General features: G+C 38.8%; 1 protein-coding gene across 2 annotated transcripts in view; it reads left to right on the forward strand.

The window, feature by feature from the left end:
* The first annotated feature begins 412 nt into the window (after positions 1-412).
* The window catches only part of Vps4b (vacuolar protein sorting 4 homolog B), a 32,277-nt gene continuing 19,856 nt past the window's right edge, over positions 413-12,833 (forward strand). Inside the window, exons 1-3 of one of the 2 annotated variants that reach the window (XM_076836592.1) lie at positions 413-776; positions 10,194-10,305; positions 11,784-11,940. In XM_076836592.1, coding sequence (XP_076692707.1) covers positions 750-776; positions 10,194-10,305; positions 11,784-11,940 — 296 coding nt within the window. In that variant the 5' untranslated portion in view covers positions 413-749. The remainder of the gene's footprint in view (positions 777-10,193; positions 10,306-11,783; positions 11,941-12,833) is intronic. The other variant, XM_076836591.1, reaches the window with a different exon arrangement.

Here is a 12,833-nt window from a genome sequence, read left to right on the forward strand (position 1 = left end):
CCAGTAACTGGGGCAAAGTCGCCTGTCCTCCAGCTGCTGCCCATCACCTCTGCGTCCCCCGTCACCCGGAGGAGCGTACCACGCGCGCCCCATTTCAGACGAGGAAACGATGGGAACGAGGAAAACACTCCGGACCAAAGTCCCCGGAGGTCTTGGAGATGAGATGCCATTTTCGCACAGACGTCACGGAGTGACAAGGCGAGAAAGGAGTCAGATGAACCAAAAACTCATCGCAAAGTTTAAGAATATGGGGTGGGGGAGGGGGAAAAAAGGAAGGAAGGAAGGAAGCAAGGAAGGAAGAAAAAGACCTAGCCCGCGCTGGCGCTTCTCCGGCTCTCTCGGACGCCAGCCAGCCCGAAGGCCTGAGTCGCAGTGCGCCTGCGCCACGCCTGACTTCCGCCAGACCAGGTCCAGCTTCAAAGCTGCCTCTCCCCATCTCGCGAGGGCCCGGGCTGCAGTGAGACGCGTACAGTGTGACTAGAGAGAGCGCGTGCTGATGACGAAAGCGGACGTGCTCCGGTCGGAGGTGTGTTCATAGCCCGGAGGGGGCTTGGGATTGCGGAAGTATCGTGAGGAGGGTCCGGCGGCTAGGAGCGTGGAGGGTTGTTTTGCTCGTTCCCGAACTGAGGCGGCTGTTCTGGGTCCGAGAGCCCCAGCCTCTCGAAGTTTGCGGCTGTTACACGGGCTTCGCCCCTGTTGGCGCTTCTCGCCCCGCGTTACTCCTCAGAGAGCCACTTTGGATCCCCGCCATGGCATCTGCTGGGGCCAACCTTCAGGTATCCCTTTTTCTCTCCCGCCCCTTTCCGAGAACCGGAGCCGAAGGGCGGCGCGAGCGGTGGGGTTGGGGCGAGGAGGAGGGAGGAAGCGGCCGCGCCCTGGCCGGGCAGGGGCGGGGCGCCGGGGAGCCGCAGGTGGGACCCTGGAAGCACTGCCACCCGGGGGTCCCCGGCCGCGGGCTGTGGGAGACTCCTGAGTTGGTTGGAGCTTTAAAAGGCGAGACAAAACAGCCTCGAAGCAAGCTGGGCAGGTCTCTCCAATAACTGCCAGGAAGAAAATAAAAGCAAAATTTTTGCAAAGGACTACTTGGACTAGTTCAAAATAGGATGGTTGTGGCTCTCTCTCACTTTCTCAGGCTTATAAAGCAAAGCCCTTCTTTTTGAGTTTGTTTGACGTGAGTAGAAAAATGAGTACGGCCCTGGAAGCTGTGGCTAGAGCCAGCTTACATAATTCATTGAACATATGTGTTTATGTGCACGCTCCCAAATTGCAGTATGTAAGACCAGGAAGTATTTTTTTAAACTTTTGTGGCTCCACTTTTCCAGGCCCAAGGTAATGAGCACAGTGTTATGTACATAAATGATGGGCTACTAAAATTGTAGATTCAGTCGTTAGTGCTTTACGGAATGAAATTCTTTGAGAAGAAAAAAAATTCTGTAAGGGTGCCTTCCATCTTCAAAGGATCTGTGATTTCAGTAGGGTTTGGAATGTGGCTTAGCCTCCAGGATTTCCAGCCTAAAAGGTCAGTTTGGGATAACAGAATAGCATGAAATGTCTATATTGAATATCTGTCTTGGACTTACACTAGTTTATCAAACAGACAGCAATATTGATCGACTATTACAGATGTCAAATGGAAAAGAACTCGTTGACTCAAAATAATTGGTCCTGAGCAAAGACCACTCACAGTAGACCTATTTTAAACAGAGATCAAGTTTTTACCAATAAATAAATAAATAGATAGATAGATAGATAGATAGATAAAAGCAAGGGAAGACTGGTTTGCAGCTCTTTTCTTGAAAATCTTCCTTAAAAATATGAAAATAAATGTCTTATATTTTTTCATAAAACGTTGCAATTGGAACTATGACTCATTTCTTAGAATAAAGAATAAATTGCATAAAGGTTGTTTGTTGGATGTTCTAGTGAATCAGCTAGAGATTGACATTCACTGAAGGTATAGTGACTAGTGATAAACAGGAAGGATGTTGAATAGTTTTATTAGGTGTTGGTTCAGGTGTGCTTTCTCAGTTAGCCTTTTGACCTTCTAACCTAGGAAATTTGGATGCAGAAGAGTCAAACAATGAAGAACTCTCCCACTGAATGAGACAGAAATCCCTGTAGCCAGATACTACAGGGAGTGCAGACAACTAAAAATCAAAATTATGAAATAATTTCATGATACTATAATAGAATCATGGGTTAATGTGGAAATGTAGTGTGGAAGAGCGTATCTTACTCTTCTGAGATCAAATGAGGAATGCTTCACAGGAGGTGATGTGATTATAGAAAACACAACTGTAATCATCTCATATGTTTGATGTGATCTCATGTAATAATGGAATAATATTCGAGGTGAATATTATTCCAGTTTCACAGTATTAGAAACCTAAGCTTATTAAGGTTTGTGTGCCCAAAGATGTGATTAATTAATTAGTTTTAGTTAAGTAACTAGTTAATTAGTATTAAGGTTCTTTTTAATCCAGATCTGTCTACTTACAAGCCTGGCTTTTTCACTACAAAATTCTGCCTCCTTGGATGCTTTCCCAAGGAGATTAAAAAAACAACTTATGCACTCAGTAGTGTAATAAACTTTGCAGAGGTTGGAGGAAACTGCAGGTAATACAATATGAAATAAAACTCCCAAGTTGACTCAGTCCATAAATATTTATTATGTCTACTCTGCCATGCATTGTACTAAGTCCTGGGAAATTGTAAAACATATCTATCTATCATTGGTGACCTCACATGGCAGAAACTCTGGGTTGTTGAGGTTTAAGGAAAGAGCAAAGGGAGCCTGAAAGACTCTAGACTAGGGTGAATGGTGTGCTGGTCAGTCAGGAGATACTGTTAAGTGTTTGTTCTGGTGTTCCGCACGAGCCTTGGGAATCAGCAGGCAGAACACATTGCTGTGGGAGGAACAGGATATCAAGAAACCCGGATGAACCTGGGGTACTCTTTGGGATTTTGCTTTGGAGGTGAAGAGATGGTAAGAGAGTCGGTAAAGAGAAATCTAGGAACTGAAGAGAGTTGGTTATTTGAATTCTGTAGATATTAGTCTGAGGTAAGATTTAAACATTTTTCTGCAGAGGAGAGACCTAACAAAAAAAAAAGGGAGAATAGTAGAGTGGCATATCACTGATGGAGTAAACGGCAGAGTGGAGTGGGGGATGGATTCTGTAGCATAGAGAAAGCATTAGTATTGTCAGACAAGGAACGGGACATTTTTTCTTCTGAGACATGTAATTGTAGAATTTACCATTTCCCAGGGTTTTCTAAGGTAAATACACCATGGGCTCCTAACCTGAAAAGGACAGTCCCAGATGTTCCCTATCTTGGATTCTTTCATATTGATTGACTGGACCATGACTGACCATGGGGTAATGAAGTCACTGTTTTTTGCCATCCCTCTGTGCCAGACTTATGCAAAAGTGAAGACAACAGACATAAGTAACTCCTGTCCTTATGGAGGTTACATTCCAGGGGGATAACCAAGCCAAAAAAAATCACAGAAGCAAAACCCACTTATGCGTACAGGTAAACATCTGGGTGAACTTTAAACATAGGAGCAATGTGAACAACTGTGTTTTAAGATGGAATAAATTTGGTAGTTAGCCTAAAGATTATCGGTGTTAAATCATTGAGACATCTTACTTAGGGAGGGAGTAAACAAGTGAGTTCCATCGCAAACACAGAGGAACATATTTCATCACATGCCAGGAGGAGGATCAACAGAGAAGCTGCTGGAGAGGTAGAAGAAAATCAGGAAAATGGGGCTTGGGGATCAGTAGAAGACAGTCAAGAAGGAAATGAGAAATTTTGTGGAATACAGTCAGGTCAGGATGAAGCCAGAGCTTGTCTTTGCGTCTGACACCATAGCCTTGATCTGAGCAGTTTTATTCATGTGATGAGGGTGTTTTACTCAGCTTTTTTGCTGCTGTGACTAAAGGATCTGACCAGAACAACTATAGAGGAAGGAAAGTTGAGAGCCCACAGTTTCAGAAGTCTTAGTCCATAGAAGGCTGGCTTCATTTCTTGGGTTCAGGATGAGGCTGAGTATCATGGAGGGGTGTGAGGCAGAGGGAAGCAGCTTACATCATGGTAATCAAGAAGCAGAGAGAGAAACTTCACTCTCCAGATACAAATATATACCCCAAACCATGCCCAATTCCCACATCCTCCAGCCACACCCTACCACTTTAGTTAGTCCCATCAAGAATTAACTCACTGATTAGGCTAGGGATATAATCCAATCATTCCTCCAAACTTTCTTGCATTGTCTCACATGTGAGCTTTAGAGGGGCACCTCACATCTAAACCATAACAGCGGGGAAGAGAATAGAGGCTAACCCCATGTGATTTGGGCTCTGAAAGGTAGCAGAGAAAGAGAACTAAGCTGAAGGATGTGTTTCGAAGGAGGCATTTTGAAGGAGGGCTATTTGTGTGCTTTCAGAAATATCCAGTGTAGAGAAATTGTTAGAGATAACAAGAGACAGAATAACCAAAGGGAGGGAGATTTTTTTCACTCATTCAGCAATTTGAGTACCTACCTTCTGCCAGCACTGTTCTGAGGCTCGGAAGCTCCAAGTGAGGCTCTGTCCTCACAGAGCATAATTAGTAAAGGAGAAGGCCTGTGGGTGAATACATAGGTAAATACAGTGATGGTGGGTAAGGGAGTGCAGGAATGAGGGGAAAGCTGGAAGCATGGGTGGAATGCAGCCTCTGCTATGCAGATTAGGGAGGGCTCTCTGAATCTGCCAGCTGAACTAGGACTGGAGTGTTCTAGGAGAGGTCTGTAGTGCTCAGGCTGCCTGAGTGAAAGGGAGGTCTAAAGGGTTACAGCTAAGATCCAAACATAGCTGGGGCCATGGCCCTGTGAGGCCCTGTAGATGATGCTGCAGCATTTGAACTTCATTATTTACAGTAGGAAGCCATCAGCGGTTGCTATGTGTACTTTGGAATACAAGGGTGAAGGCAGGCTGATTGCCTCCTAGGCTAGGTGTAGTTTTGATAGATGTGATTGTGGATTGAACCAGGGTTATAGCAACAGAAATGGTAAGGATTATATTCTGAAAGAATCATTAGCTCTCCTTAATCATACTAATGACATGGTTAATTTTGTTTTAAATGCAGAATGCTAACAAAAACAAGGGTGAAATAGGGGCATTTATAAGGAGAAAGAGTCTTTTTGGCATATGCTATTCAGTACCATAGTAACAAGTGGCTATTTAAATAAAAATTCACTCTTCGGTCACATGAGCCACAAGGCCTCAGCCATATGTGCCTGGTGGCTTCCATATCAGATGGTTACAGACATTTTCATCATTGGAGAAAGAATAGCTTCAATTAAGTAATTGTACAGTGTTTGAAGTTAAATACCAACCATAAGAATTTCACTTTAAGCTGGATGTGATGACTGATTCCTATAATCCCAGTTATTCAGGAGGTTGAGGCTGGAGGATCACTTGGGTGCACAAGCCCAACATTAGCCTGGGCAACACAAGAAGACTGTCTCAAGAAGAAAAAAAAAAAAAAGAAAGGAAGAAAGAAAAAAAAATATATATATATATGGAAAGAATTTTGCTTTAACAAATGTCAATGTGGTATCTGACTGTGACACCACAATAAGAACTGACTGTGAATGAGGGGAAACAAGTGGCTAAGGAAGTAAGTGACATAGCCTTTCAAAATAAGAAAATTATCGTGAGAATAAGAAAGAATTTATTTCTGCTGTGTGGCTTTACTACAGAGTCTTTGGGATACATTCTTATGTGACCAGTTTCTCCAAAGCAACAGTTGACCACATGCCAAGCTCCACTTCTTACATCGTGTCTAACTTACAAAACTTGAAAATTTACCCATTTGGACTATGAAACATGCTACTACAACATTTTATCATTTCTAAAACAATACCATTTTTTTCCCTCTTACTTTTGGACAAAAGAAGTGTGCCCCGGTAGGAGACCTGTTCTCCCATTGACAATCCCCTCTATATCCCATCCATGAGCAGCTGCTTCAGAATGTAATAGTCTTACACATGATTGTTCTGGGAATTGTTTGGATGATCATTTTCTTTTTTGTTGAGTCCTCTGCTGAATAATACAGATTTACTACCTAAATTAACTTGAGAAAGTTCTAGGAACAGGCAACTTGAAATAAAAACAAAATAAATCAGAAAGACTTGAAAAACTTGCAGTTTGGCCAGAAAAGTATGAGTAAAAGTGGATAATACAGACACTAAAGATGCTAAATACTTTAAGCAGAGACAATAAGAAACGTGGCTTGTGGGCATCCTAGGAATTGGCAAGACCACACCCTCTCAGGCTCTAGGGAGTAAAAGTAAAACTTTGAGCCGAACCCTAGGGGTACCTGATTGCCCAGGGGCACTTTGGAAATTGTTTCACTTTGCTCAGCTGCCTGCATTGTCAATCTACAATTATCTCAAAATTTTTCATTAAAAACTATCTAACTTTTAAAAATATGCACAAACATATATGAATAACAAGCATTTTTAGTTGTGTAGACTGAATAGAAACAACCAATTTCCCAGAATGGCTGTACCACTTTATGTCCCCCAGCGAAGTATGAGTGGTGATCCAGTTATCTGCATCTTCACCAGTGTTTGATGTTGTTACTATTTTTTATCTTAGCTACTTTTCTTTTCTTTTTTTTTTTGGTTCCGGGGATTGAAATCAGGGCCACTTAACCACTGAGCCACATTTCCAGCTATTTTTTGTATTTATTTAGAGACAGGGTCTAACTGAGTTACTTAGGGCCTCACTAAATTGCTGAGGCTGGGTTTGAACTCACAGTCCTCCTGCATCAGCCTCCCAAGCTGCTGGGATTATAGACATGCGCCATAGTGCCTGTCTTTATTTTAGTTATTCTAACATGTATAATTATGTTTCATTAAGGCTTGAACTTGCATTTCTGAACTTGTTAATAATGTTAAGCATATTTTCATGTAGTTATTTGCCATAATACTCTCTTTGGTGAAATGTCTGTTCATGTCTTTTGCCCATTTTCTGATTGGATTCTTTCCTAACTGTTGTTATTTCAGAGTTCTTAAGGTAGTCTATATACTAGTCCCTTATCAGATGTTTTGCAAATGTTTCTCTCAGTCTGTAGCTTATCTTTTCATCCTTTTAGCAGGGTCGATTAGAAAACAAAAGTGTTTTTTTGACAAGGTCCAGTTTATTATTTTTTTCCTTCTGTACATTGTACTTTTGATATCAAATCCAAGAAGCACTCACCTAACCCTAGACCCTGATGGCTGTCTGTGTTTTTTCTAAAAGTTTTATGATTTCATGTTTTATATCTAAGTCTATGATGTCTTTTGAGTTAATTTTTGTAGAAAGTGATAGGTTGAAGTCAAAGCTTCTCCCCACCCCTTATGGGTGTCCATTTGCTCCATCACCATTTCTTTAAAAGCCTGTGCTGATAGTAGAACATTTGCCTAGCTGTGGCAGCCCCTGGGCTTGGTCCCCAATGAGAGAAACTAAAAGCCTGTCATTTTGTCATTGACTTTTGTATCATTTTCAAGATTCACTTGGATACATTTATACAGATTATTTCTCATAGGGTTTTTAAAAAATTTAATATTATAAAGGTAGTTCATGTTCATAATGGATATTTTAGAAGATGTGGAAAAGTAGAAAATGAAAAATCCATAAAGTCTTACTCATCAAAAATAAGCTCTGTTAAATTTTTCCCATCTTTTTTCTTTGTCATTTTTTGCTGCTGTTCCACATAGTTGAACTTTTACTGCATATAAAAAGTTTGTGTCCCGCTTTTTAAAACGCCCATCAGAAACACTTGCCATGATATTACAGATGTTTCTTCATTTAATGCTCTTAATAATCCTTTAGTATTCTGTGTATGTTACTTAGGGCTTCACTAAATTGCTGTGTGGCATCCTTTTACTGGTAAAAATTTAAGTTTTCACATTTTTTTTTTAAGAATTCTTATGTTTAATGTCTTTGCCCGGTAAATGTTTAGGTTCAGTACTGGGTTAAAAGCTTTGGGTATTTTTTTAGATTCTTGATATTTCATTGCACAGTTACTTCTGACGGAGTTTTAGCCAATTAAATTTCTACTGTTTCTGTATGCTCTAAATGGTGGCACTTAATTTTTAAGAATTTCCTTAAAGAGATTTTTTAGAAATAGAAAAAGCAGTCATGAAGTTTATTTGGAAAAATAAGATGCCCAGAATTGCCAAAGCAATCCTTAACAAGAAAAGTAATGCAGAAGGCATCATAATACCAGACTTTAAATTATACTGCAGAGCTATAGTAACAAAAACGGCATGGTATTGGCACAAAAATAGAAGACTCAGAACAGAATAGAAGACACACAGGCTATCCACATAAATACAGTTATCTCATAACTAGACAAAGGCACTATAAACATACATTGGAGAAAAGATAGCCTTTTCAACAAACGATGCTAGGAATACTGGAAATCCATATATAGTAGATTGAAATTAAAGCCCTGGAACTCACCCTGCACAAAACTCAAAGTGAATCAAAGACTTAGTCAGACTCTGCACCTTCTAGAAGAAAAAGTAGGCCCAACTCTATCATATTGGCTCAGGAACAGATTTCCTCAATAAGACTCCTAAAGTGCAAGAATTAAAATCAAGAATCAGTAAATGGGATGGCATCAAACTGAAAAGCAAAGGAAACAATCAAGAATATGTACAGAGAGGGCTGGTGTTGTGACTCAGCAGTAGAGCGCTCACCTCACACGTGCAAGACCCTGGGTTCAATTCTCAATACCACTAAAAATAAATGAATAAAGATATTGTGTCCAACTACAATTAAAAAATAAGATTAAAAAAAAAAAAGAATATGTACAGAGAGCCTATAGAATGGGAGAAAATCTTTACCACTTGCACCTCAGATAGAGCACTCGTCTCTAGGATATATAAAGAACTCAAAGAACTTTAACACCAAAAAAACAAATAATGCATTCAGTAAATGGGATAAGAAACTGAACCAGACACTTCACAGAAGAAGAAATACAAATGGTCAAAAAATATATGAAAAAATGTTCAAAATTAGAGAAATGCAAATTAAAACTATACTGAGATTCCATTTCACTCCAGTCAGAATGGCAATTATCAAGAATACAAGCAACAATAAATGTTGGCAATGAACCTCTAATGGGGTTCATTGTGATACTTTAATACACACATAACAGGGAAAAAGGTTCATGCATACGTTGCTGGTGGGACTGCAAATAGGTGCCACCACTTTGGAAAGCAGTATGGCAATTCCTCAGAAAACTTGGAATGGAACCACTGTGTGCTGCAGTTATCCCACTCCCCAGCGTATACCCAAATCAGCATACTATAGTGAGGCAGCCACATTAATGTTTATAGCAACTCAGTTCACAATAGCCAAACTGTGAACTGTGAACCGTGAACCAACATAGGTGCCCTTCAGCAGATGAATGGATAAATAAAATGTGGCACATATACACAATGAAATATTACTCAAAGAAGAATGAAATTATGGCATTTACCAGTAAGTGGATACAACTAGAGAATGTCGTGCTAAGCGAAATAAGTAAATCCCCAAAAAACAAAGATCAAATGTTCTCATGTGGGTGCTAACCCATAACAAGGACATGAAAGGAAGGGAGAGGGGACAGGAATAGGAAAGACAGAATGAATCGGACATAACTTTCCTATACTCATATATGAATATACATTCAGTGTAACTCTATATCATATTCAACCACAATGGGATCAAAACTGTAATGTGTTGTACCCCATATATGTATAAATGTCAAAATAACTCTACTGTCATGACTATCTAAAAACAACAAATAAATTAATTAATTAATAAATTTAAAAAATTAGGCAGAGATGTAACTAAGTAGTAGATTGCTTGCCTAGCATATGAAAGGCCCTGGTATTTTGGCACCACCAAAAATAATAATATTTCAAAATTATTATTATTATTTTTTAAGAGAGAGGGAGAGAGAGAGAGAATTTTTTTTAATATTTATTTTTTTTAGTTATCGGCTGACACAACATCTTTGTTTTGTATGTGGTGCTGAGGATCGAACCCGGGCCGCACGCATGCCAGGCGAGCGCGCTACCGCTTGAGCCACATCCCCAGCCCCATTTCAAAATTATTAACTTCAAACTTATATTTATGTTTGATGTTATTATTTTTCATCTCAAACAGAAAGCAATAGATCTTGCTAGCAAAGCATCACAAGAAGACAAAGCTGGGAATTATGAGGAAGCCCTTCAACTTTATCAACATGCTGTACAGTATTTTCTCCATGTAATTAAATGTAAGTTAAAAGTTATTTTTTATTTAAAAACATGCAAAGGAAAAAATTACTCTATTTCATTTAAAAAATTGAAATACAAACCAGAAAATTTTGAACCATGCATTTGCCCCCCCAAACAAATTCCACTTTCTTTCTAGTAACTATTAAGCACTCAGACTTAACTAACGAAAGTAACAGCTATCATAGTTTTTACTTTGTTTATGCAGACATCTTAAAATGTCCATATTCAATGGAAACAGCTTTTTATTTTAATTATAGTATGCCCAAATTATATATACTCTGAACTTACTCTGTAAGCATATGCTTGGAAATAATTGTTTTTAAAAAAGGTTGGGAAACATTTTATTCATTTATTTAACAACCTCATATTGCACGTTGATCATGTGCCAAGCATTCTTCTGGGCACAAGAGATACAATGATGAGAGAAAAGTGGATAAAAACCACTGCTCAGGGGCTGGGGTTGTAGCTCAGTGGCAGAGCGCTTGCCTTGCACATGTGAGGCACTGGATTTGATCCTCAGCACCACATGAAAATAAATAAAGATATTGTGTCCATATCAAAAAAGATCTTAAAAAAAAAAAAAAAACACTGCTCTTATGGATCTTACACCTAATGTAGTTGTATGCATCAAGGTTGTCTTTTGAGCTTCCCCATTTAATCAAGAGGGCTTATGCCCAATTAAAGTGAAACTAAGAATATAGTACACAAGTTGTATGGGGACAATTCCTTGTATCACATGTATTGCTGAAGTAGACTTTTGAAAATAGCCCTGACATTCTATTATGTAGTAAAGTTACTATGTTGTTGGTACATATAATATATGAAATTTCCATCACTTTGTATACTCTTTGAAATAAAACTTACATAGACATTAATAGAAATGGCTAATACTGCTTTACTTCTGTTTATCTTTTTATTAACATGAATGAAATTCTTTTTTTTTGGTGGTGCTAGGGATTGAACCCAGTGCCTTGTGCATGTGAGGCAATCACTCTACCTAATGAGCTGTATCCCTAGCCCAACATGAATAAATTACACCTCTAATGGGGTTCATTGTGATTCTTTAATACACACATAACAGTATGCACTGATCAAATTTAAGCCCCTTTATCCACATACCCCCAACCTCTAACTGCTGTTCTACATTCACCTTGTTTTTCTTAGATTGGTTTTGTGTGAGACAAGCAGCTTTAACTATTTTCAAAATGTAACCTATATAATATCAAATAATTTCTTATTTCTTAACTTAAAATCCCTGTTGTCTTGCTCAGTTCTTTTTTGTATCAAATTCATTGTTTGTCTCCAACCCTTTGGGGGGAAAAATAGAAAATAATTGATAATCATTGATTAACAGTGAGTTAGAGGTGATCTTTTCCCTCTCCCCAATGTAGAATTCCTTTGTTTAAAGGAATATGTCTTAAGAGTTTTAAAATATTTCTGCACAGAATACTAATGAAAATCTTATTCCCTTCAACAGATGAAGCACAGGGTGATAAAGCCAAGCAGAGTATTAGGGCAAAGTGTACAGAATATCTTGATAGAGCAGAGAAACTGAAGGAATATCTGAAGAAGAAGGAGAAAAAACCACAGAAGCCAGTAAAAGAGGGACATCCAAGTCCAGCTGATGAGAAGGGGTATGTATTTCATAGTGTTGGATTCCACTGTGTCTTTTAACTTTTCCTCTATGAAATACATTTCTTTTGTTGCCTGTTTCTTTCAGTAAAAGTTTTGTTGGGACACAGCCTTACCCGTTGCTTTACATGTTGTCCTCCAAGGCTGCTCTGATACTGTAAAAACAGAGTAGAGTTTTTGCAATAGAGACTGTGGTTGCAAAACCTGGAATATTTACTGTTTGGTCCTTCAGAGACAAATGTTTCCTGACCCCTGGTTTAAGGGATGATACATCACCTAAGGTGACTCTCCATGACCACTTGCTAGTGATAGGGGAATAATTTGTAAAAATGGCATGGAATGGCCTGGAATACCCTCTGACCATCATGTAAATATTGAGCATTAAAGTTGTAGGAGTGACATGTGAGTTAAATCTTTGACCATGTGGATAAAAAGAAAGATAACTTCAGTAATATGGATAATTGTTTGGATATCTTAGGCAAAGTTTTTTGATGTGAATTTGCATTGTATTTGCTTAAATTTCTATTAAATTTGTCATAGTGAAAACAAACAATAACATAATTTATAAAATTGAAACTAATTATAAGTTATAACCCATTTTATAAATTACAAAATTATAAATTAAAATCCATGTATAAATTATATAATTTATAAACTTTGAAACCCATTTTTGGAATATCTTCCTAGATAGGAAATACATCACTTACAGAGACAGAATTTATTTATTTGACATGTAATATATGAATGCCTAGCTCTGTGCTAAGCAGGTGGAACATCTTCTAACCAGATCCTCTTTGACTATTTTGCTGATTGGTGCCAGAAGTGGTTCCAGGTGACACACTCTTAGGAGAAGAATGCTCTTTGCTGGGATGATTGGGACTGGTTGGGGTGAAAG

This window comes from Callospermophilus lateralis, chromosome 17 (genome assembly GCF_048772815.1).
Source record: "Callospermophilus lateralis isolate mCalLat2 chromosome 17, mCalLat2.hap1, whole genome shotgun sequence".
NCBI classification, from domain to species: Eukaryota; Metazoa; Chordata; class Mammalia; order Rodentia; family Sciuridae; genus Callospermophilus; species Callospermophilus lateralis.